The 26,918-nt window shown below is 45.7% G+C and overlaps 1 protein-coding gene across 1 annotated transcript in view; it reads right to left on the bottom strand.

Annotated features, from left to right (window-relative positions):
- Positions 1-3,335: 3,335 nt before the first annotated feature.
- Positions 3,336-26,918, bottom strand: part of PRCP (prolylcarboxypeptidase) — a 299,660-nt gene continuing 276,077 nt past the window's right edge. The window contains exon 9 of the mRNA XM_085623236.1: positions 3,336-3,655. Within this exon, the coding sequence (XP_085479362.1) occupies positions 3,451-3,655 (205 nt within the window). The 3' untranslated portion in view covers positions 3,336-3,450. The remainder of the gene's footprint in view (positions 3,656-26,918) is intronic.

The following is a 26,918-nucleotide window of genomic DNA, read 5'->3' as shown; positions in this document are numbered from 1 at the left end:
GAGTTTTCCCTGATCTCCCTGTTGGTTTGTTGGGACAAGGGTGGGGGCGTATAAAAAATATTGCTGTACATTATGCGTCTCTTTTATCATTGTTTGCAATATGATTGAGACTCTCGCGACTGTATGTACCTGGCAATTTAATAAATAAAGTTAAAAAATAAAATAGATCCAGAAGGGCCAGATACATGCCGGAATTTTAGGATAGCTACTATATAAACGAGTTCCATTTAGATTCACAGTATGTAGATGTATCTTATGCTGAACTTCTGGCACGTATCAGGCCCTTTCCTACTGGACCGAGGTTAGGCACACATGGTCTGAGGCATCTTAGTAGTTAGGCCCTACATCACCAGGAGCTTCATTCAAGGGACCCCAAATACAGAGATCTGTTGAAAATAATTCATTTTGTAACCGAGCTACGTCAAGAAGCCAACCGATTGAACAAAAGGAAGAGAGAGGATGTTGCTTAGTTTTCACTTATGGTACTGGGAGTAGGAACACAGGGGAGGAGAGAGAGAGAGACAAAGAGAGAGAGAGAGAGATTACTAGGCAGGATGTTAGGTGAGCAGATCTCTATCTAAACTACCTTAGGTAACAGAGATAGATAAACCTTGTCTTATGATTGGATCTAGGAAATAGGAACTGGAGAACCAATGTGGCCCTCTGTGCTGTTATCCTGCTTATAACTGGGGCGTCGCAGGGGGGGTAACTAGAAACAGGTGCTGATAGCACTTGGCAAAATACAAATTAAGCATTCAGAGGGTCTCGCACTAAATGTTGGCTCCAGGTCTCGCAAAAAGTCTGGCAAGTCTGAAGGTGGCCACTATACCACACCTCCCCTTCCCCGAATATATCCCAGCGTCTACTAGTGGAGTGTTAAGCAAGTTTTGCTTTATGCTCGAAGATCACAAATACACTTGATGAGTGACAATCTAGAAAACATCTTTGAACTTTAGCAGTAACTCTATTCGTAGTTTATATTGCACAGCACTGTGAGATTCTTCTTCCCTGTCTCCCATTCCTAAACCGACATATAAACTTCCACAAGTCAGAAAAGACAGAAAGAGAAGCATGCATAGATGTGTGCCTGTGTGTCCACGCATGCTGAATCAAGAGAGAACAGATGCATAGTACTCAAAGACTAAGCAACATTCTTCAGGGGTTATCTCAACTGGAAGCAAGGGGTTCCCACTATCTTGTGTGAGTTTCACAACTGAAATCTGTGTAACTAGTTGAAAGCCAGGCTTGTGATGGTCTTTTCACATTCTTAAGTTCAAAGCAGCTGGTCGTAGACAAAGACAATGATGACTCACAGTAACGTAGAATAATTTTTTTTAAAACTCAAGACTAGAATTGCAAAAATATGGACTTTAGGTATTTAATTGTAGGATGTTCTGTAGCCAGTGCCCTGTTCAGAAGAGGAATGGGATAAAATATTAAGGCCCACAAGCTGAAACATTACAGTACATTTAGAGAGACGATCTTGTCTTCTTTAGTCACCCACTGTTTCATGTATTTTATTTCCATCTCTCTTGCTGGCATTACGCATCAGGATGATGGAATCGCAGATCCAAGTGATGGGCACCCTCTGGAATATATACGACAACCAAGGTGTCTGTGATATCCTTAGTCACCCCACCTGAAGACCCTGGATCCATTCTGCCATTCCTAAAAGAACGTCAGCCAAATATCCCCTAAATCAGAGATCTGTAGAAAATAACCAGTTTTGTAATGGAGCTAGGCCAAGAAGCCAACCGAGTGAACAGAAGGAAGAGGAAGGATGTAGTTTTGTTTTCACTTGTGGTACTGGGAGTAGGAACACAGAGGGAGACAATAGGCTGGATATCAGGGGAGAACATCTCTATCCAGTCCATCACGGGGAACATAGATATATACACTTTGACTCATGATTACATCTACCAAATAGGAACTGAACTGAATTTGTGGCTCTCTGTATTCTTCTCCTGCTTATATAAACCAATGACTAATGTAAGCAGGCCCTCAAGCAATGGGGAGCTCCAACAACATGTATTTATGAATTTTTAACTGAAAGCAAGTCAGCTGTCCTTATTAATAACGAGGCAGCTTACATGGTCATAACACTAGATGGTGCTGGATGTCATTTTCTCTCATTTAGTAATACTTAAAATCTGGTGCTTATGGCACTTGGCAAATAAAACAATATAAGCATCCAGAGGGTATCGCACTAAGTGTTTGCTCTAGTGCTTGCAAAAAGTCTGAATATAGCCACTATACCAGATCTCCTCTGCCTATCTCCGCCTCTGCAAATATCCCAGATTATACTAGTGGAGTGTTAGGGAAGTTTGTGCTTTATACCCGAGGATCAACAAATACACTTGATGAGGGACAATCTAGAAAACATCTTTGAACTTTAGTAGTAACCATATTCTTAGTTTATATTGCACAGCACTGTGATTTCCTTCTTCCCTGCCTCCCATTTCCCAAACTGACATCTAAATGTCCAGAAGTCAGAAAAGAATGAAAGAGAATATGCATGAATGTGAGCCTGTGTGTCCACGAATGATGAATCAAGAAAAACACATTCATAATGCTCAAACGCTAAGCAACATTCTTCACGGGTGATCTTAAATGGAAGCAAAGGTTTCCCATTATCTTGTCGTTTCACAAATGAAGGGGCATATTTACAAGAAAATGTCAGAGCACGGAGCTGCGCCAAATTTGGCAGCGCACCATAGTGCAAGGGTGCCTGCGTTCAGGGAATGATTGTTTATGTGCAGGAAGGTGCAGCACACATAGAAGTAGCAAATCGTCATTATTTAATGATTGTTTATGTGCAGGTAGGAACACGGTCCTGCACATAAACAATCATTAATGGCATTTTGCTCTTTCTATGTGTGCTGCAGAAACTAGGAGAAATAAAAGTATTTCTCCTTGTTTCGCCATTCTAACGCCTGCTCTTGCATGGCATTCGTTTATGTTGCTGCCTCAGAATTGCATCTTATAAATCTGGGGAAGCATCAAAGTAGAACGCCCACAGCCACACCCATTGCTCGCCCCTTTCACTGTAAGTGATGCGTGTAAAGGGGCCTTCTTTACAAGGCGGCGTTAAACTACAAGAAGTGGCTTAACGCCGCTTTGTAATTATAGAGAATGGCCACCAGAACGTTGCTAAAAGTGACATTTTAGTGGCGATATCCCCTTGTAAATATGCCCAGAAATTTGTGTAACTAGTCGAAAATCAGGATTGTGATGTCCTTTTCACATTCGTATGTCCATAGCAGCTAGTCGTAGGCAGATATCAGATGACTCTGTAAAAGTTAACACGTAAAAAAATAAACAACCCAAGACTAGAATTGCAAAAATATGGACTTTAAGTATTTAATTGTTGGATGGTCTCGAGCCAGTGCCCTGTTCAGAAGAGGAATAGTATAAAATATTGAGGGCCACAAGCTGAACATTACAGTACATTTATAGAGAAGATTTTGCCTTCCTTATCCACTGTTTCATATTTTTTATCTCCACTTCTCTTGCCCGCACTACTGATTCAGGGTCATCAGCATTGCGGAATCGCAGATCTAAGTGATGGGCGCCCTCTGGAATAAATACGGCAACCAAAGTGTCTGTGATATCCTTAGTCACCCCACCTGAAGACCATGGATCCAGTCCGCCATTACTAAAAGAAAGAGAGAGAAAATTAACAGATGGATGGGTTTTTAGAAACTGCAATTTTTGACAGCATTAACACAATCCCATGGGTGTCTTTTCATGTTTCACCTGGCCGCATGCAAAAAAAAATTACAAAATATTGTAATATAGTATACATACATACATACACACATATATATATATATATATATATATATATATACATACATAAATAAGGAGTTCGCCTCTTCATCCATCAGTCTGTTCAACTGTCATTAACATTTTGCTTCTGCTCTCCACAGCATAAAGTGTGGAGCAATGGGTCAAGCCCACTTTAGCCACTTGCGCGCTCACACTGTGAATGATGGCATTTGGCCCACATGTGCACATCCTCCTTTAAAGGAGGACAGCTTGGTGCCAGGGCTGACAGTGCTAGTACTCAACTTTGCCAATGCTTTTTTCAATTATATAACCCTACTTTTAGGCATCCTTGTGTGTTTAAATGATGTCTTCAAGTTACATTAATTCACCTTTCTGTGCACCACTAAGAACAATTTTTTCGGGGAAACAGCCTTTACAACGCGGCCAGAACCACGCAATACCATTAACATGCATCTATTACAACGCATGCGTCTTTACCATGCAAAGTTTTACCACGAATATGCCTTTACCACGCATACCTTTACAATGAAAATCAAAGTAATTCGAAGGTAAGTGCATTACCGATTATATATACATGTTAGGGCCAGGGCATTTTTAGGGTCCAGGGGTGGGTGAGAATGAGGGTATTAGGTGGCTAGGGTATTTTTAGAATGGGTAGGTGTTTATGGGTGGTAAGGGTATTTTTAGCGTTTAGGGTGGGTAAGGGTTTTTAAGTGGCAAGGGTATTTGTAGGGTTTAAGGTGGGTGAAAGGTTTTGGGTGGCATGTGTATTTTTAGGGTTTACGGTGGGTAAGGGTTTTGAGTGGCAACAGTATTTTTATGGTTTAGGGTGGGTTTTGGGTGGCAAGGGTATTTTTAGGGATTAGGGTGGGTATGGGTTTTTGGGTGGCAGGGGTATTTTTAGGGTTTATGGTGGGTAAGGGTTTTTGGGTGGCAAGGGTATTTTTAGGTTTAAGGGTTGGCAAGGGTATTTTTAAGTTTTAGGGTTGGTAAAGGTTTTTGGGTGGCAAGGGTTTTTTAGGGTTTAGGATGGGTAAGGATTTTTGGGTGGCAAGGGTATTTTTATGTTTTAGGATGGGTACGGGTTGTTGGGTGGCAGGGGTATTTTTTAGTGTTTAGGGTTGGTAATGGTGTTTGGATAGCAAGGGTTTAGGGTGGGTAAGGGTTTTGGGTGGCAAGGTTATTTTTAGGGTTTTGGATGGCCAGGGTATTTTTAGGTCGAGTCTAGCAGCGCACATGTACTGTTCTGTGAGGTATGATGTATTTATTGTATGAGCTTTGAGCATGCGCCTCGCACGCCCCGTGCTTTTCATTGGTTCTTTTCAGTGCCTTTCTAAATCCGGTTCTTTTGCGTGGCAAATGGGTCACATTAGTAACTTCTTTAATGGTTTGGTTCACACCCATGGCGACTGGCCCTCTTACATGTCTCATCTCTCCAAGAAGCATTAAGGTTACTTTGGCTAGACTATTTTCTTACTAGTGTCCTTCCTTTATGTGTCTTGTTCCCTCTTATGGTGATTTCACTAACAGTTCCTTTTGGAAGTCCTGCAGGAGGGAGGAGGCAGTGCCTTGAGGATGGGGGCCATGCAGGGCCTGTCTTCACACTCTGCTCTTTGGCGCCGAGTGCAATGCCCAGCAGCTTTTTTTAGTTTAGGAGCCGTGTGTGTTTTATCAGCCATCCTCTACCTGATCACTAGTTTATTTTTGGATTGTTGTCAAGGAACGGCGTGGACATCATCGGTGTGAGGAATGTTTGAGTATTTGTCAAGTGGTGAGTGGACATATAACGTAACAAGCATTGGCATAGTCAATAGGTCTCGCCTTTGGGACCTTATAAGTGTTTAGCAATGCAACAGTTAATGTTGTTGCACCAAGGATATTGTGCTGGATAACAAAACACTTATAAGGTCCCAAAGGCAAGACCCATTGGCTATGCCAATGCTTGTTAGGTCTGGTATTATTCAATAAGTTTTAACTTTACTAAAATTATATTTAAAATATACTGACAGGAGCCTTCAGCCAGGCCTCCTTAGCCTTTGGTTTATTATTGTGTTATTCTCATTTCTCCTTCGTCCACTACAGCACAGGGCAATGTGTCATCCACTAGCAAACATCTCGGCGAGGGACAATATTAGCTCCTTTCACAAGAGTGCATGTACACACAAGTAGTTATTTTCTGTGCCAGGAATTACTGTAGCATTCTGTGCTTTTTGAGACCAAAACAAATTGTAAGCCAACTTGTTTTCTTTTTTGATTGACGATGCCCCAGCACCTTTCCCAAAAATAAGCTTTTGCAAAAATCCTGACAAAACAAGCATTAATAAAGTCAAAAGGCTATCGGCCAAAGCAAGACTTATTGGCTTTGCCAATGCTTGTTAATTACTCGGTGCTGAACCAAGAATTGACTTATGCACCAAGGTGAAAGTTTTACATTTATTTTTATTTCACACTGGAAGCAACTGAAAAAATTCTCATACCATGTAGTGTGGGTTGTGTGTGGAGTATCTATTAAAAAGAATACAATCCCCGCTCCAAAGATTTAAGACCTACATTTCTTTATGTATGTTTTGGTATTCCACTATAGAGACCATAAAAAAGAAATCCTCTTCCTCTTCAATATGGCCTTGGCGACTGTAACTCGTTTCACCTGACAGTAATCGAAATACATATGGAATAATGGGAACTCGACTCATTCGACTCTTTGTTTAGGCCGTGGTTACCCTTGATGTGCTTATTTTAGTGCCTAGTGCTAAGATGCTCATAGACTTGCTTGGCTCTTTCAAAAACGTTAAAATAAAATAACACACGGAGAAGACTGCGTCCTTTGAAATAAAGCATGCCTATTATGAATATTAATAAGCTGATAATGGTCTTCTAAAGTGATGCATGAAGCCTTTGCAGATGCTTCGACCCATTACAGTTAACACAGGATCACCCTAGAAGCCATGGGCTGATTAATGATGACTTGTCGAAGGGTGAATGTGGGCGACTCGGGTGTAGCACTCTGAGCACTGCCCATATGTTCAACTGTAAAGGATTCACACATTTCCAATGTAAATATATCAAAAAGTGTTTCAACGGGCCATCTATGTTATTATGTCACAACTGGTCACAAAGCAAAGCAGACCTAATGAAACAAAGTACATTCTGGAATGCCTGTAAAGACAAACACAAGGTTTTAACTTATGCAAACCCCAAACAAACTATTATAACATTTCTCTAAAAGAACGGCGTTGGTGAGATGACCTCTCTGTTTATCTAGTGACCCGTTAGATGCTCTCTGAGCCTTTGATTTACCTACTCCACACAGCATTCTGGGATTTGTAGCTTTGCTTTCGTATTATGACAATTACAGAAACCCAACATTAAAAATACCCATAAATGTATGAGCAACTCACACCTAACAAGGGAAATCTGGAGGCCACATTGCTATTGTAAAAAAATTATGATGTGCAAAGGGCCTCTCTGGCTCGGTAGAGGCGAAGTGAGTGCCCATGCCCATTCAACCGTTGGCCTCTTTGATAAGATCATCATGTGTGCATTAGTGTTACCCTTTTGAACTCCGGTCATAAACTCAATTATCACCGACCACTGCCCAACCAGACAGGTCAGCTAAGCAATCTACAGGGCTCAGGTTTTTCTTATCACTCTATTACTTGCAGCTTGGAGTGCTACAATTATGAATTTAGGACCGCTAATAGCAAAAGCACAAGGAAAATCCCATGACTGAGCAAACGAGTTACACCCCACCTGGGTCAACTTGAAATCTGTGCTTTTGACCAATAGCAGTCATACTTAACTTAAAACCATCTAACCAAAAGATAAAAAGTATTACTTAGAGGACCTCATACTCCAGCCCTGCGCTTTCATTTAACAACTAAATACACTCTGGGAGTTGTATCCTTCATGAACTGGAGTTGAACTAAATACACTGAGCAACAGTTTAGAGTTGATTTTAAGTAGTTTGGTCAGGACAGCAACCAGATGACCTCTGTGCCATGGAGTTTTTTTTTTTTGCAGTATTCTATAGCCTGAACTCAACCCGAAGGTTTCACAGCGCTTTACATGAGCACCAGTTGCATTACAGACGGACACGGGGAGATGAGGTGATTTGCCAAGAATCACAGGATGTTTAAGCCTCCCGCCAGACTCGAACTTGGTTCCCCAGCTTCGAAGTCGGCCGCTCTAGTCGTTAAGCTACATTCTCAGAGGTAACACTTACGATGGGTTGAAAGCACGACAGTCAAGCTGTCACCCATTTGGCACACGAACGATCTCAGGAACATAAATACTTGGATAGCACAACTAATGTTTACAATAACAACAACGTCTACAACACATACCCTGTGGCGCACACATCTCCGTCACGGCGCACGCTTTCCAGGTAGGAAACTGCATTAGACCTCAAGATGCATCGTCACTGTGCCATATAGTAATCAAAGCACAAGGGTGAAACCCCTCCTCGTGCAAAGACTTTGAAATTGTTTTATTTACGTAAACCAACACACCAAAGTGTTGTAAATGAAACAGAGATATGATTAAGCATTTACTGAAGACATGTGCTCTTCATGTCTGAGTTACGTTTTCTGCTTTATATTGACTAATGTTCAGACTCCATTTTGCTTAGCCGTCCGCCATCTTGTATGGCCACGAAGCCACGTGCTCTACACGAGAAGAGTCTTACCTCTTCATTGGTCACTCCCGAGATCTGCCTAGCAACAGTCTATAAATAACCCCTTTGTGCGTTTGGTGCATGTCCAGGACTGACCACTTCTGTCACTAATTAGGCTTTGCTCGAATGCGTTTTCGCGGGTCGCAAGAACTGTTAACTCCACCCATGTATTCATCATGTACTGAACATGTCCATATAAGGCCATAAACCTTGCTTCATGTTGTATCCGCCTACTTATGAGCCCCCCCTATTGTGTATAAAAGAGGACCATGTGCACAAGTTCTTTGTGCTACTCTGTGCAATACTGTAGAGTGTTGCGTAGACTGTAGGACCACCTTTGAAGGTTAATAAACTTTGTATTTGTATTTGCAGTTTCCGTGCCAACTTCCTTCCAGTACTTCGTATACAGAAGGGCGAACCCTCAGTACTTGCGGGCCTAGCTGGGGCCTGTACTCATCAAAAGTGGCAACCTATTGTTTTCAAACTCCCTAAGGGATATTGTTATATAAATTAAGCAACAGTGTAAAGAGACCATGATGTTTTCCTTATGATTTTTACTTCTATACAGCTTCTCAGTAAGACTTTAACAAGCCGCGCACTTTCCCCGAATCAAGCAGTAGGAAGATGTGGGTATGGAAATTGTCAATTAGGACTGCCCACTATTTGGATTTTCTCACAATAAATGGAAAATTTCGAGTTCATATCTCTTTTTCAATGGCCGTTCACCTGTATCCTGCGACCATGCCTCGCCTACATATGCTGCTACTGCCTCCTGATAGGCGAGTGTGTAACTGGCAGTCCCCACAGGATTGTGGTTAATGTAGTGCGGCACAAAATGAAACCCTGTATGGGTGCCGAAAGATAAGGATCCCTTTTCGAAGGGAAATAGCGCCGAGAAGATGTCTACAGAGGGGTCAGCCCATCCAGGGCATGCATAAGGGATCCTTATCTTTCGGCACCCATACAGGGTTTCATTTTGTGCCGCACTACATTAACCACAATCCTGTGGGGACTGCCAGTTACACACTCGCCTATCAGGAGGCAGTAGCAGCATATGTAGACGGGGCATGGTCGCAGGATACAGGTGAACGGCCATTGAAAAAGAGATATGAACTCGAAACGCGTCTGGCCGCATTTTCCTCTGCGTGGGCGTCGAGAGGCATCGCTGGTTCTGGAGTGCTTTCTTGCCACGTGGGCACCTTGGGAGCGACAATTTACATGCGGCAGGTCCAGCCGCGAAGAGAGCACCACCGCACAAATACAAGCGGGTCGTCAGCTGGGGATCTCCCCAGTGTTTCGAGGGATCTAGCGCCGAGAAGATGTCTACAGAGGGGTCAGCCCATCCAGGGCATGCATAAGGGATCCTTATCTTTCGGCACCCATACAGGGTTTCATTTTGTGCCGCACTACATTAACCACAATCCTGTGGGGACTGCCAGTTACACACTCGCCTATCAGGAGGCAGTAGCAGCATATGTAGGCGGGGCATGGTCGCAGGATACAGGTGAACGGCCATTGAAAAAGAGATATGAACTCGAAACGCGTCTGGCCGCATTTTCCTCTGCTGGGGCGTCGAGAGGCATCGCTGGTTCTGGAGTGCTTTCTTGCCACGTGGGCACCTTGGGAGCGACAATTTACATGCGGCAGGTCCAGCCGCGAAGAGAGCACCACCGCACAAATACAAGCGGGTCGTCAGCTGGGGATCTCCCCAGTGTTTCAAGGGAACTAGCGCCGAGAAGATGTCTACAGAGCGGTCAGCCCATCCAGGGCATGCATAAGGGATCCTTATCTTTCGGCACCCATACAGGGTTTCATTTTGTGCCGCACTACATTAACCACAATCCTGTGGGGACTGCCAGTTACACACTCGCCTATCAGGAGGCAGTAGCAGCATATGTAGGCGGGGCATGGTCGCAGGATACAGGTGAACGGCCATTGAAAAAGAGATATGAACTCGAAACGCGTCTGGACGCATTTTCCTCTGCTGGGGCGTCGAGAGGCATCGCAGGTTCTGGAGTGCTTTCTTGCCACGTGGGCACCTTGGGAGCGACAAAATATATATATATATATATATATATATATATATATATATATTATCTACTGGCGGTCACCAGTAGATAGTTATAGTTAGGACCAAGTTTCCATAGGGAAATCTGAAAATTCTATTTTGAATAACTTTGGCGCCGGTTGACGAATCCTCGCGAAATTTTCAAAACTAATGGGGCGCTCCGTTCAGCTCCTACCCTGAAAGTCTCGGGGTGATTCGTCAAGCGGGGGCCGAGAAAAAAGGGGGGTCCCAAAATGCGTTTTCCCCATGCATTTTTCCATAGGACCTTTAGTCGAAGGTACAGCCCGAACGGCTGAACAGAATTACTTGAAATTTGGCAGAAAGGTAGTCCTCAGGTCAGGGAAGTGCCTTTTGCAGGTCTGGTGTCAATCTGTTCAGTAGTTCCTGAGAAAATAGCATTTAAAAGCATATAAATATCTATAAGCGCGCACCGTGCGCGCACCGTGCGAGCACCCTAACGTGTGCGAGCATAATTCTGATTGGTGGTTACATGTTAGTCAACGTTCGAATCGGTCGAAATCAGGAAGTGTCGGCCGCCATTTTGTTTGTTTTCAGTGAGAGAGTGAAAAAGGAAGGTGGCGAACGTGAAAAGGGGGCAGGGTAGAGAGTTCCTGACCCCCTAGCCTTTGTCAGGGGGTCCCTGAAGGATCCCGAAGGCAGAAATTTAAAAAAATAAAATAAAATTTAAAATCGTGGGGGTGCGCGCACCGTGCGCGCATGGTGAAAAACCAAAAAAAATAAATAATAATTTTTAATACGTAGTTTATTGTAAAATAAATATATTAAAAAAAATAATAATACATAAATAAATTAGCATTTAAAAAAACGTACAAATTCACTGAAAGAACCATAGGTTTCACACACGTTATAGTTAGGAATTAGCATTTAAAAAACCTTGCAAATTCACTTAAAAAACCATAGGTTTCACACATGTTATAGTTAGGTGGATATTTCACTCGAAAAAAAACAATGAAATTCCCCCGTTATAGTTAGTTCAGATAACTATAACTCGCGCGACCGCCACTCTATCACAAGGATGATGTCACGAGTGATGCCACTGACCATGTCATGAGTGATGTAATATGTGACGTCATCAGCAGTGGATTGCGGGCGCGTGAGTTATAGTTATCTGAACTAACTATAACGGGGGAATTTCATTGGTTTTTTACGAGTGAAATATCCACCTAACTATAACATGTGTGAAACCTATGGTTTTTTTAAGTGAATTTGCAAGGTTTTTTAAATGCTAATTCCTAACTATAACGTGTGTGAAACCTATGTTTTTTTCAGTGAATATATATATACACACACACACACACACATATATATATATTTCTTTTTTTATTGGGTTTTTACTTACCTGCAAAATACTTACATTGTAATTGTAAAGGCATGCATGGTGAAGGCATATGAGTGGTAAATATTTTCGTGGTAAAGATGCATGCATTGTAATGGATGCTTTGTAAAGACATGCATCATACAACCATATTTTCCTATTGAGAATGACACTAAGTCTAGGGACACTAGGTTCCAGACCTGGGCTTTAGAAATCATTGTTTCTAGGTATGTAAGTCTAATTCAGTGATACTCAAAGTATGGCCCGGGGGCCGCATGCGGCCCCCCTGACCTTCACAAGTGGCTCTCTGGTCAACAGCTGCACTGGGCTGCTGTTTACCCGACAGAGCACTAACATTAAAAATGTTACATAAACCGGCAAGAGTTTATTAAAATGTCAATTGCAGTTAAAGGTGGAATTAACTAGAGAGTCCTGAACTGCTTAACTTTAGGAACACTTTCATTTATAAAGACATCTTGCAGTAAGCATGTAAAATATGATAAAGTCTCTCCAAGATTCAACAAGCATTTGCAATGCAATAGGTCTCGCATCTGCGAGAGTTTGAGCTATTGGCATTGTAAATGGCAATGCCTTTTATTTACGTATTTTGAAAACCTGCAGTGCGTAAACAAGCACTTTGTATTTATAGTCCTTGCTTACGACAAGCAAGGTTAGCAGTAACTGCGCCTCTTTCATTGCCAGCCTTGCTTCTCGTAAGCAACAACTATAAGTACAAAGTGCGTGGCAGGTTTTTAAAAAAATAAATAAAAGGCATTGTCATTTAGAATGCTAATAGCTCAAACTCTCACAAATGCATGACCTATAGCATTGCAAATGCTTGTTTAAAAATAGCCACCTACTTACCCCGGCCTGCAATACTAAGTGACAGAAGAACTTTGCACACTTAGGGACAGATGAACAATGCACACTGAAGGGCATATGAACCAAGCACACTAAGGGACTGATGAACCCTGCACACTGAGGGACAGACGAACCGTGCACACTAAGGAACAGACCAACCAAGCACACTGAGGGACAGATCAACCATGCACACTGAGGGACCGATGAACCTTGCACACTGAGAGACAGATGAACCCTGCATACTGAGCGACAGACGAACCATGTACACTAAGGGAGAGACGAACCCTCCAAAACCAAGGGACAGAAGAACCCTGCAATAATAAGGGACAGTCGGACCTTTCACAGAGGGACAGACTAATGATGCTCACCGAGGGACAGACCAACCCTGCACAATAAGGGACAGACGAACCTTGCACACTGAGGGATAGGCAAACCATGCACATTGAGGGACAGACGAACCATGCACACTGAGGGATAGACACAACGAGACACTTTAAAATGTTTTACACCTATGCAGAGCTTAAGCTCCGGCTATGATACAAGGGCAAGGATGTTTGATGTAAACATCTTAAACATAACTTCAAACCAGACAAAATGTTTTACGCACTTTCAGAGTTGAAACTAATTAAAATAAACCAATAACGATTTGTTGCATTGCTTTGGCTCCTTCAATGTATTCTTTATATGATTAGTCTGAAACGATCACTGAATTTGTTTTCACTCAAACCCCTAATTAATTTTATTTTATTTCACGCTGGAAAAGAAACATGCAGACGCAGCACCACGGAGGCATTTCGATGCTAATAATAACGACCCTAAAGTCATCGTTATTATGTAACCTTTGCAAGACTGCATGTGCATCAGTTACATATAATTTCAAATATTGACACCAAATGGAGAGAAAATGTGTAAAGAATATAGAAGTGCTTCTTCAAAAGTATTAAAAAAGAGTATAATGTATTGAAAATACTCAACTGGCCCCGACGAACAGTAACACACGCTAGCTTTACATGAAGTTACAGGCATTGGCACAGCTAAAAACATTTTATATCCAAAAAGTAGAGAAAATGTTCCTGGTTTCATTGTAAGCTTACCGCCCCATATGCAGCAATTCTGATCCACAGTGCCACTTTTTCCAACTCTAATACTGGAAAAAAGGCCACGTGTTAGAAATGGGATTTCTGGTTGGCTAGGGCTTGCGCCAAAGCCAGGCAGAAACCACCACTCTAGTCAGGGCTGGGGAGTTACACGCCAAAGATAATCCCTGCTCACCCCCTTGGTAGCTTGGCACGAGCAGTCAGGCTTATCCCGGAGGCAATGTGTAAAGCATTTGCACGCGCACCCAGCAACAACACCCAAGGCCCACCACAAAAGAAACTCCACACAAGGTTATATATAAAAATAGCCTTTGTATTATACCAAAACACATTAGATAATATTCACACAATTTACACTGTGCCAACTGGCACTGGGCAGAATTTTACAAGGGGCTATTTACACAGGACAGGGCCACATGGACCACTGTCAGAATCAGCACAAATCACCAATTGTACATGTAGGACATGGATGTATGACGATTCAACGCAAACAAACAACGCACACCACTACATCGCATTCATTACATTGCACACACCGTTACATCGCATGCATTCACCACGCAAACCACAACATCGCACGATGCCTTCACACGCATGCAAAAGACATTTACAACGCACTCAAAGACCACGCATTCCAGCACTCCGCCCGACACTCACGGCAAAACAGTACCATACACTAACATAAGCCCTAAGCCCTAACCCTAAAGCGTAAAACACTAGCATATACGCCCCCTAACCCTATGCCCTAACCCTAAAGCCTAAAACACTAGCATATACGCCCCTAACCCTAAGCCCTAACCCTAAAGCCTAAAACACTAGCATACACGCCTCCTAACCCTAAGCCCTAACCCTAAAACACTCCCATATACAACAATTAACCCTAAGCCCTAAAACCTAAACCCCCCCTCCACTGCACTACCCATAAACTACCCTAAACCCTAAACCAGCATCGACCTTACCTGGTTCCAACGTTGTCTCCCCTGCCGCCCGTGTACCCGCGCCTGCGTTCTAACAGCGCCCGCGATGCAATGGCACCCGCGATGGAACGTCGTGCGTAGTGAACGCACGCGGCGTAACGTCGCGTGCGTTGTGACGGCATGCGATGTAAACGCATGCGATGCGACACATGCGTTGCGATGGGTGTTCCCCGTAGGACATATACTCACTGTAGCACAAATTATCACTGTAGAGCACAACCAGTAACTACTGGCGCAATAATGATCTCAACGTCATCACACTAGAATCAGGTATCAAACCTATTCTGTATACATCACAGGGGCATAAACACATTATGCAATTTCTCATTAGTCTAACGCATTAGACCTAACCACCTAAGTATAACTACACTAGGGACGTACATCACACAGGGAAGTATAATCTCCCTAGCAGAAACCTAAACAGGTAAAGCAACCTCCTAGTCATAAAAGACCACATTTAGAGGTATAACACAGGGTGCGTAAAACATACTACATGAATTACATTTCCTAGCACCAAAATCACATTAGAAGTCTAAACGCATTAGACACTAACATCCTAATCATAAATCACATTAGGGCCTGGCGCCCTGCACAACTCACGGTCCCCCTGGCCAACTGGCCATCCCAAAGAGGGGCTCAAATGCCCTGTGTCCCAAAAGTCAGGGCGCGCTGCCTATGCAGCGCAGGTCAAAGGTGCGCACTTTTGCACAGACCTAAACGTTGCAGCTGGAACTAAGTGCTGCGCAGCTGTGAAGGTCAGGGGGCGAAGGAGTGCCTCTCACTCCCAACTCAGGCATGTCCTCCAAAGTAAAAGAAAAGACCTAAACGGTGCAGCTGCCCACTACTTGCTGGGCATCTGGAAATGTAAGAATGAGGCATGGGCCCTCAGTGGCCCTTAAAACAAACGTGCCCCCAAAACGTGGAGTGCCCTGGCCATCGGGGCAGCAGACACAAAGAATAGGGGCATGGCACCTCGGTGCCCTCTGGCCCCTACGGGGCTTGGAAATAACTTGCCCCCAAGTTGGAGCGCTCTGGCTCCTAAAACAAAACATGCCCCACGAACTACAGTGGCCCGCTACGGCGGCGCCACTGGCAACACTGGCCCCCTCGTTGGAGCCTAGTAGGCTCTGAAATAATATGGCCCCCAAACGTTGGAGCGACCCCCCCCCATCAGTCGGGGGCCGCTCAGGAAGTAGACCGGCACCCACAACACACACACGGAGTCCCCCAGCCCTTTTCAACTCACCGGGATGTTCTGCGGGGACTCCGCTCCTCTTCACCGGTCTCCCTTCTTTGGGAAGGACTCTGTTCTTCACCCGGTCCCTCTCCTAGGACCGGGACTTCGGCGAGGAGCCTGCAAGGCTCCGGACGTCCGGGGCTGCCCACGGGGCTCCTCCCAACGACATGGGAGCCCCGCTGGGCCTGCAGCCACTTGTCTTCCCTCCGGCCGGGGCAGCACACGCGGGGCTCTCTCCTCCTGCGAGGAAGCCCCACCCACGGAAACAGTCTTGCCTCTTCCATTCTCTGGGAGGCGGGGTGGGCTCCCGTTCTCCCTCGCGCTCTCCACATCAGGGCTCCCATCGGCTTACGCGAGCCCCGCATCAACGTCGCACTACCTCCTGTCCTGCCGCGGCCCCGCCCCGTCACAGGCCGACCTGCCTGACTTCCGGGGCGGCCGCGGCAGCGACAATCTCGGGCACAATGAGGGGTAGGCTCCCTCGAGTGTGAAAATAAATGTAGCAGTGGGGTGGGCACCGGCGTTCACGACAATTAGCAGGTGATCAGGTGGGGTCAGCACCCAGGAGGAAAATATAAAAATAAGCGGGGTGGGCACCCGCCACTGCAGGCATCACGACACCTAAGACAAAGCGCTCCCAGTGCGCAGAAAGAGCCAGGTGCTAGTATAGGGACAGCACAGAGTCCTTGATAGATCCAAGAAGCAGCAAAAAGGTCCCACAAAGTCCATCAGGCATCCAGGGGCTGGGCAGGGCCCAGGGAGGCAAGCCTTCCCCTGTGCCCCAGCAGCAGCACGCCACTGGCAGATTCAAGTCAGAACGAGAACATTTTCATGGGGTCACAGCCCCTCTTTTATACACCAAATCCTTTGTCCGCAAAGGTGCAGGGAAGGGGCGAACCAGATGCAACTGGTTCTTGAGCACTTTGTTTTGCTCAGCCCCTCTCCCTATTCACAGAACAGGCCAGGGTCATCAGTCGAACCACAGGGGGCGGAGCCAGCATTGTTTGGGGAAAGCCCAGCCCTATTTAGGTCCCAGGTGTGCTCCTCCCACCCATCTGGCTGCTGACCTCCCCATTCACCACTGGGTGACTCATCCTGACTCTGGGGATTCCCTATCCCATCACATGACCTCAGCCAGCCAATCGCCAGACAAGGCACTCATCTCACACTGCACACAGAAATGCCAACTTCTAGAAGTGGCACTTCCACACAAGGTACATTGATGCCGCACACATCATCGTGCAGCATTTCATCACACGAGTCCGCACATACCAAACTCGCACCTGCACTCCCCACGCATCAGGAACTACCAGGGACACATACATTCCCCCATGCATTCCTATGTGAGGGCAGGCCAACCTCACTACACGCACGTACTTTACCCTGGGACACAGTGGTAAGGTGCGCAGAAGCCAAAAATCACTAACATCAGATCACCATAAAAAGCAAAAAGTTCAGGGGTGAACCCATGAAGGGCCGAGTCCAACACCACGTTCTTGTTTGTACGCATATCGGAAATAATGCATTCAAGAGCAATATTATGCAAATATTCTCTTCAGCAGCCTCCGGTTTGAGTGTGTTTGTTTAGCCAAAGCGCTGCAATGCCTTCAGGTTGAATTTGCGGTATTGAACACATTTAAAAAAAAAATGAAACAAAAAGCCTGCAGAGCGTCCTGCAACGCTTTTAATGTGTGGCGAACTGGTCACCATTTTTAAACAAGCAGCATTAGTCGTTGTTAGCAAAGCCTGTGCCATGGTCATAGTTCGTATATTATTGCCAGTGATCGCATGAGCGCGGCACAGACTTTGCTAACACCGACTATGGCGCCATACTGTAAAGTGAAATCGACACCTATATAAATAAAATATTGGAATGGCGGCACTCTGATTCAGATTTAAACATCTAAAGCGCAGATGCCCCAATTGCTTCAAAAGTAAAGCAATGGAAAAAAATGTGCATTTTTTTTTTATTGCTCTACTTTCAAAGCAATTGCGGCACCCATGCTTTAGCTTTAGATTTTTAAAGCTATAGCAGGGGTGCCGCCACTAAAAGCAAAGTAAAACCAGATGGGAGGATGGAAGAGAGACCATCATACTCTGTACCGTATGATGGCCAAATAAAATGTTCTCAGAGTGAAATCACCAGAAAGAGAACTAAACAAACAAAGGAGGGACTTTGTCAGAAATGGACAAATAAGAAGCCAGCATTTCCAAATGCTGCAGCTAACTGTCAATGGCAATGGGTGAGTTTGTGGGTTCACTGCGCCGGCACAAATTTCCTACCACTCAGCATTACCCTCGGTCTCCTGAGTAAAATGATACCTCACTTGTGTGGGTGGGCAGAGTGCCTGTGACAGGGAAGGGCCAGAAATGTGTAGAGTTTGAGGGGGTATCACAAGCACAATTTGTTTTTATATGTTATTAGGCTGACTCTGCTTTGGGCACCCACATAAGTGAGGTATCATTTTACTCGGGAGACCAAGGTTAATGCTGGATGGTAGGAAATTAGTGACAGCGCGGTGATCCCTCACAGAAATGTAAGGTAAATGTGATTTTATTTTAGCTAAATTTAAGGTCTGCAGGGGATTCTGGGAAACAAAACATTGGGGGATCCATGTAAGTTACACATCCCTGGACTCCTCCGGGTGTCTAGTTTTCAGAAATGTCTGGGTTTTGTTGGTTTCCCTAGATGGCCGCCAAGCCCGGGACCAAAAACGCAGGTGACCTGCCCCCCCATTCAAAACCAGGTTGTTTTGTGATTGAAGGAGTTTGGATTAAGAAACTCTGCCTTTCAGTGGATGACGAGCTTTTTATCTGCTCGCTCCCAGTCAACCTTGGCCCATATCGCTCGGCACCTATGGAATTGTCCAAGGGAGTACCTCAGGGCTCATGCTTAAGCCCCACATTGTTTTAATATCTATGTTGAACCCTTGGCCAATCTCCTGAGGACGCATGGGTTCACCCCCATATCCTACGGCGATGATACGCAGCTGCTTTTTCCTTTTGACAAACTTAGTCAACTGTACAGTCGGTCTTCTCTTCTGGTATGAGAGCTATTTCACACTGGATGAAGAGTACTCTCCTCCAGTGTAATGTTGGGAAAGCGGAAATTCTGCTCTTCAGAGAGGCCCCCTTATTATGGACTCCTGAATGGTGGCCAGCCGATCTGGGTGCTCCTCCTGCCCCTAAATCCATTGTTAAGAACTTAGGCATCCGTCTGGATCAAGCCCTTACTCTGAAGGAGCATGCTGCTCAGACAGCTGGCTCCTGTTTCCATACATTGGGCCTACTCTGCCGAGTCTTTCCTTTGCTTCCCGATTCAACTCGGAAGACTCTGACTCAGGCACTTATATTAAGCCGTCTGGACTACTGCAATGGTCTGCTGATCTCCGCTAATGACCTGTCAGGGGTTTGTATGTTTTCCTAGATGACCGCCAAACCCGGGACCAAAAATGCAGGTGCCCCCCCCATGCAAAACCAGGTCGTTTTTGTGATACATAACTTTGCTGCCTCAACAATACATTTTGGGCCCTTCCATGTCGCTGGCACTAGACCTACCTACACAAGTGAGGTGCCATTTTTATCAGGAGACTTGGGGGGAATGCTGGGTGGAAAGAAATTTGTGATGGCCTGGTGATCCCACATCTTTCCCACACAGAAATGTGAGGAAAATGTGATTTGTTTAGCTAAATTTGAGGTTTGCAGGGGATTCTGGGTAAGAAAACATTGGGGATCCACACAAGCCACAACTCCCTGGACTCCCCCAGGTGTCTAGTCTTCAGACCTGTCTGGGGTTTGTATGTTTTCCTAGATGACCGCCAAACCCGGGACCAAAAATGCAGGTGAATGCCTCGGAAAAACAGGTCGTCTTGTGATCGATAATTTTCGAGTCTCCACAGTACATTTTGTGCCATTTCCTGTCGCGGGCACTAGACCTACCCACACAAGTGAGGTACCATTTTTATCGGGAGACTTGGGGGAATGCTGGGTGGGTGGAAGTTTGTGGCTCCCCGCAGATTCCAAAACTTTCCATCACAGAAATGTGAGGAAAATTTGTTTTTTAAAATAAAGTTTTGAGGTTTGCACGGGATTCGGGGTAACAGAACCGGGTCAGGGACACACAAGTCCATCCCATTCTGGATTCCCACGGGTTTCTGGGTTTCAAAATTGTCCTGGTTTGCTGTTTCCCAATGTGCCTGCTGAGCTAGGGCCCAAAATCCACAGTTAGGTACTTTGCAAAAAATGGGTCAGTTTTTAGTGGAAAAATGTGATGTGTCCACTTTGCGTTTTGGGCCGTTTCCTGGCACTAGACCTACCCACACAATTGAGGTACCATTTTTATCGCGAGACTTAGGAGCCCACAGTAGTAGAACAGGTGTTATTACCAATTGTCTTTCTTTGCATTTCTGCCTCCCAAATGTAGGACAGTGTGAAAAAAAGAAGTCATTTTGAAAAATGACCTCTAATTCACATGCTAGTATAGGTACCCACAAATTCGCAGAGGTGCACATAACCACTGCTTCTAAACTCCATTTGTTGTTCCCATTTCGGAAATACATAGGTTTCCTTGATACTTATTTTTCACTCTTACACAATACACAATGAAATACCATTGCAAGATACTGCTCAGTTATTGGCTCTGGGTACCTCGTGTTCTTGGTGAAGCTACAAATCCTATATATCCCCACAACCAGAAGGGTCCAGCAGAGATAAGGGTATATTGTTTTAAAAAATCTGCCATAGTTAGAAGTTGTTACAGGTGAAAACATATGCACAAATGGCTGTTTTGTTCAATATTGTTTTATTTCAACTGTTACTTTCTTTAGGAAAACCATGAAGGATCTACACAAATTACCCCCTTCCTGAATTCAGAATATGTCTACTTTTCAGAAATGTAGAGCTTTCTGGGATCTATTATTTGTTTCACACCCATTTCTATCACTAACTCGAAGGAGGTTGAAAGCACAAAAAATAGGAAAATAGGCTATATTCCAGTAAAATGCCAAAACTAAGTAGAAGGAATATGCTACTTACCAGTATGCATCTGTTCTTGGCATGTAGAGCTGCAGATCTATACACTGTGCATGGATCGCCATCTGGTGTTGGGCCCGGATGTTTGCAGTCTGTTTTTCCTCTTGGAAAGTCTTTGGAAGTCACGAGGTCGGTGACTCCTCCTTTGGTTCGTATTGCGCATGGGCTTCGGCTCCATCCTCAGATTGTTTTTCGCCAGCAGGGAAAGATGGAGCGTAGTAATAATAGTAAAGAAACCCATGTGTGTTGTATCTAAATAAGATAGGCTGGAACGGATACAGGTAGCCGGGTGGGTGGGTATAGATCTGCAGCTCTACATGCCAAGAACAGATGCATACTGGTAAGTAGCATATTCCGTTCGAGGCATATGAGCTGCAGATTATACACTGTGCATAGACTATATAGCAGTACCCAACCCTAGCGGCGACCACCGGCATCCGTTGCAGTTGTTTGGAACAGTGTTTTTAGTACAGCCTGGCCCACACTAGCTTGTTGCTTGGTTTGCACATCTACACAGTAATGTTTTGTGAAAGTGTGCGGTGTTGACCATGTCGCTGCTTTGCAGATGTCATCTAATGGTATGTTCCCTAGAAAAGCCATAGAAGCCCCTATCTTCCTTGTAGAGTGGGCTTTAGGGGGAACAGATAGCGTTCGTTTTGCTTTGTGGTAGCAAATCTGAATGCATTTTACAATCCACCTAGCTATCCCTGATTTAGAAATAGGGTTGCCTTTATGTGGTGGAGAGAAAGAGACAAATAGCTGTTTGGTTTTTCTGAAAGGTTGTGTTCTTTGGATGTAGTAAAGTAAGGCCCTTTTAACATCCAGTGTGTGTAAAGCCCTTTCCGCAACGGTTTGAGGTTGTGAGAAAAAGACTGGTAATTCTACCGACTGGTTTAGATGGAATGGAGAAATGACTTTGGGTAGAAATTTTGGGTTGGTGCGGAGTACAACCTTGTTCTGATGCATTTGGAGAAAAGGTTCCTGTATAGTGAGTGCTTGTATTGCACTAACCCTTCTAAGGGAAGTGATGGCCACTAGAAATGCTGTTTTCCATGTGAGAAATTGCAGCTCACATTTATGTAATGGTTCGAAAGGGGGTCCCATAAGCCTTGTGAGAACTATATTTAAGTTCCAGACAGGTGAGGGTGGTACTCTGGGTGGAATTACTCTTTTGAGGCCTTCCATAAAGGCTTTGATGGCAGGCACCCTGAAAAATGATAGGTGCTGCCTGTTTTGTAAGTAAGCAGCAATTGCTGCGAGGTGTAACCGAATGGATGTATATGCTAGGTTACACCTTTGTAGATGGAGCAAGTAACATATGATGTGCTGTATGGACACATTTAGAGGGTTGATTGTGTTGTTGTGGCAGTAAACAACAAATCTTTTCCACTTTGCAGCATAGCATGCCCTAGTAGTAGGGCGTCTAGCTTCCCTGATAATATTCATGCAATCAGGGGGAAGGTTAAGGTATCCGAATTCTAGGACCTCAGGAGCCAGATCGCAAGGTTGAGCAGAGCTGGGTCCGGGTGCCTGATCTCTCCATGGTTCTGGGTTAGGAGGCATGGTGAGAGGTGCAGCTTTTGGTGTTTTACTACCAAGAGTTCCAGCAGTGTGGTGTACCACGGTTGTCTGGCCCATGTTGGAGCTACTAGGATTAGTGTGAGGGAATGCTGTTGTAGCTTTCGCACCACTAATGGAATTAGTAGGAGAGGTGGAAAAGCGTATGCAAATTTGTTTGACCAGTTCATCCATATCGCATTGCCTTTGGACAATGGGTGTGGATATCTGGCGGCGAAGCTTGGGCATTTTTTGTTTTCGTGGGTGGCGAATAGGTCTATCTGTGGATGCCCCCACTTCTGAAAGAATGGGTGAAGAACCTGTGGGTGAAGTTCCCATTCGTGAATCTGCTGCGTTTGTCTGCTGAGCAGATCTGCCACGGTGTTTTGGACTCCTAGGACGTGTTGGGCCAGGAGAAAGATTTTCTGCGGAATTGCCCATCTCCATATGCTCTGTGCTAATTGAGAGAGCTGTGGAGAGTGTGTGCCCCCCTGTTTTTGAATGTAGTACATGGCAGTCATGTTGTCTGTGCGAACGAGGACTGCCTTGCCTGAAATCTGCATCTGGAAGGATTTTAGGGCCAGGAAGATTGCCAGTAACTCCAGATGGTTGATGTGGAGTAACTTCTGTTGCGGCGTCCATGTGCCCTGTACTGTGAGATGTAACAGATGAGCTCCCCAGCCGGAGAGCGATGCGTCTGTTAGGATTATTTGTGGGACCGGGTCCAGGAATGGTCGACCTTTGGAAAGGTTTGTGGTGTTCCACCACTGCAGAGAGCGATGGGTGCGACCGTCCACCAACACCAGATCTGTCAGTTGCCCCTGGGCCTGGTTCCACTGGCGCGCTAAGCACTCTTGGAGTGGACGCATCTGGAGTCTTGCATGGGGCACTATGAAAATGCAAGAGGCCATCATCCCTATCAGTTGCATAAACACTCTTGCTGGGAGAGGGTGTTGAAGTATGAATTTTTGACGCAGAGCCTGTATGTTTGCAATCCTGGCAGGATTGGGATAGGCTATGGCTTTTGAGGTGTCTATGGTGGCACCGAGGTATTGTTTTGTGTGTGATGGTACCAGGTGGGACTTTTGGTGGTTCACCGTGAAACCTAGCTGGTGAAGTAGTTGGATTGTAGCGGCGGTGTGGCGCACACATTGGTCGTAGGACGTGGCTTTTATTAGCCAGTCGTCCAAATATGGGAAGACGTGAATGTGTTGTCTTCTGAGGTGTGCCGCCACTACTGCTAGGCACTTGGTGAATACCCTTGGTGCTGTTGTGACCCCGAACGGGAGCACCTTGAACTGGTAGTGTTGCCCGTCCACTACAAATCTGAGGTACTTTCTGTGAGCATGGTGTACTGGGATGTGAAAGTATGCGTCTTTCAAGTCCAGAGTGGTGAGAAAGTCGTTCTGGGAGAGGAGTGGAAGAACCTGTTGAAGGGTTACCATGTGAAAATGGTCTGAATGTATGTAAGTGTTTAGAGGTCTGAGATCTAGGATATGTCGTAGAGTCTCGTCTCTTTTTGGAATCAGAAAGTACAGGGAGTAGACCCCTAAATGTTGTTGATTGATGGGGACTTGCTCTATGGCTTGTTTTTGCAGGAGGGAGATTACCTCCTGTTTTAGTAACGTGGCATGTTCTTGAGACATTGGGCGTTGACTTGGTGGAATGTTTGGGGGGGTAGATGTTAATTCTAGGCAATACCCTGAATGAATAATTTGGGTTACCCATCTGTCTGAGGTGATTGTCTCCCAGACGTGAAGGAAATGTTGTATTCTGCCCCCGACCGGAGTGGAATGGTCTGGAGGGAGCGGGGGAAAGTCATTGGATAGGTGGTGTGGCACAGCGGGCGGTATTTGTCTTGCCTCTGCCTTTATTATTATTTCCTCTGTATCCGCCTCTTTGATAACCCTTTGTGAAGGTAGATTGAGGAGGGGATTTGTAGGACGTGGATGCACTATCCGAGGAGTAGCCCCTGCCCGTGCCCCGAAAGGAAGAGCGGTGAAAAGAGCGCCTAGGAGTGTGTGACTGTAGGGCTCCCATGGATTTCGCCGTGTCAGTATCTTTTTTCATCTTTTCGAGGGCTTCATCAACTTTTGGGCCAAATAGATGATCTTGGTCGAATGGGTGGTTCAATATAGAGGCTTGTACCTCAGGTTTAAAACCTGAAACCCTGAGCCAGGCATGGCGACGGAGAAGGACACTGGTGTTTATGGCCCTGGAGGCTGTATCTGCCGCATCTAGGGCACAGCGTATAGAGGTATTAGTTATTGTTTTTCCCTCTTGGATCAATTCATTAGCCCTATTCCTGTATTTTTCAGGGAGATGGTGCATGATGGTCTCTAACTCATCATAATGCGCCCTGTCGTATCTGGCCAATAGCGCTTGCTTGTTGGCGATACACCATATATTGGCGGCTTGTGACGCAGTGCGCTTCCCTGACGCGTCTAGGAGCTTGGACTCTTTGTCAGGTGGTGGTGCTTCGCCTGAGAATTTGAACGCTTCCTAGCTGTAGATACTACTAGGGAATCCAATGGTGCAGGGCCTTTAATGTATGAAGGGTCTGTGGGGGCGGCTTTGTATTTTTTCTCTATACGGGGGTTTAGGACCCTGGCCATGACTGGGTCTTTAAAAACCTCTGGTGCATGTTTGATTACTCCCTTTAACATAGGTAGAATGGCAGTAGACCTATGTGCATTATCGAAGGTGTCTAGGAGAAAATCTTCCTCCACTGGGTCAGTATGTAACTCCACCCCGTGGTAATGTGCCGCCCTTTGTAGTAGGTGGTGAAAGCCTAACGAATCTTCTGGTGGGGATGGCCTAGATGGGTAAAGGTCATCCTGTGGGACATCTGGGATGTCCCGATTGTTATAGTCGTTCCATGGGTCTGGAGATCCAGTAGGGGTGGGGTCTTGTGGCACATCTGCTGGATCATAGTAAGGGTCCCCTAGATCGTCTGGGACTGGAGACAAGGTTGGAGAGCGATGAGGCAGGGGTGGAGAAGGTGGAGGTGGGGAGGGTGGAGGAGGTGGAGGAGGTGGGGAAGGCACTCTGAAAGGGGAGGTAGCAGCGTCCTTCCTCTTTGGATGTGGAGGTGGAGCTGGTTTGTCCAAGTGTCTCTTTTTTGAAGACAGTGTCAAATGTCCAGTTTTTGGATCCTTGGTAAGTGTCTTTTGCAGAGGATCCGGTGTGAAAAGTTCTTGCGACACTGGTTGTTCGGTCGGCGCCGAGGTTTTCGGGGCCGACGGCTTTTTAGGTTTGTCTAAGCCGTGCTTCTTTGGGACCTCCGATTTTTTGTTCGGTGCCGAAGAAGGTTTCGGCACGGGAGTGTCGGTGCCGAGGGCCTTGTGATGTTTGGTCGGCACCGGGAGGGCAGGTTTCGACACCGAGGGCTTTGGTGCTGGGTTCGGTGTGGAGGTGGAGGCCGATCTTTTCTTCGGTGCCGAAAGGTGTTTTTCGGTACTGCTGGTAGGCTGGCTCGAGCCCGAGCAGCCGGAAGGCTTAACAGGCTTCTTTACCGGGCCCGAAGGTGGGGTGTGAGAAGCAGTATCCTTGGTCTTGCCTAGGCCCGAAGGCGAAGGCGTGACCGAAGCCTTTTTGGGTATCGGCGTGGGTGTGGGAGGGGGTATAGTACTCACGACCCTCTGCGCCGGGGTGATGTCCTCCACATCTGAGTCGTCGGCCTCGGAAGCACTGACGAGGTCGTCGTCCTCTTCTTCGATGTTCTGCTGTCCCGGAGCTTCGACGTCGTCCCCAAAGATGTCGACTGGAGTGGAGGTCGAGGAGTGCGCCATGTTGCGTCTGGCCCTTCGATCTCGAATAGTCTTTTTAGATCTAAAAGACTTGCAGGCGGGACAGTCTCGGGCCTTGTGTTCAGGGGAGAGGCAGAGGTTGCACACCTCATGAAGATCGGTGTGGGGGAATTTGGACCCACATCGAGGGCACTTCTTGAAGGGAGTTCTTTCCATCAGCCGAGACCGGAGCCGGAATAGGCCCAAAGGCCGCCGTCGACGGCCGGAATCGAAGAAGTGCCGAAGAGAAGGTGATGAAGATGATTTATTATCTGAAGGATCTCGATGAGCGAGGATTTTGCGTCGATCGCTGAACTGGAAAAGTTCGGAACCGGAGCGCGAAGTATTACATCCGAGCCCGATGGCGGAAAAAACAATCTGAGGATGGAGCCGAAGCCCATGTGCAATACGAACCAAAGGAGGAGTCACCGACCTTGTGACTTCCAAAGACTTTCCAAGAGGAAAAACAAACTGCAAACATCCGGGCCCAACACCAGATGGCGAT

The sequence above is a fragment of the Triturus cristatus genome, chromosome 8 (assembly GCF_964204655.1).
Source record: "Triturus cristatus chromosome 8, aTriCri1.1, whole genome shotgun sequence".
Classification (NCBI taxonomy): domain Eukaryota; kingdom Metazoa; phylum Chordata; class Amphibia; order Caudata; family Salamandridae; genus Triturus; species Triturus cristatus.
This window is presented reverse-complemented; position numbering and strand designations above follow the sequence as displayed.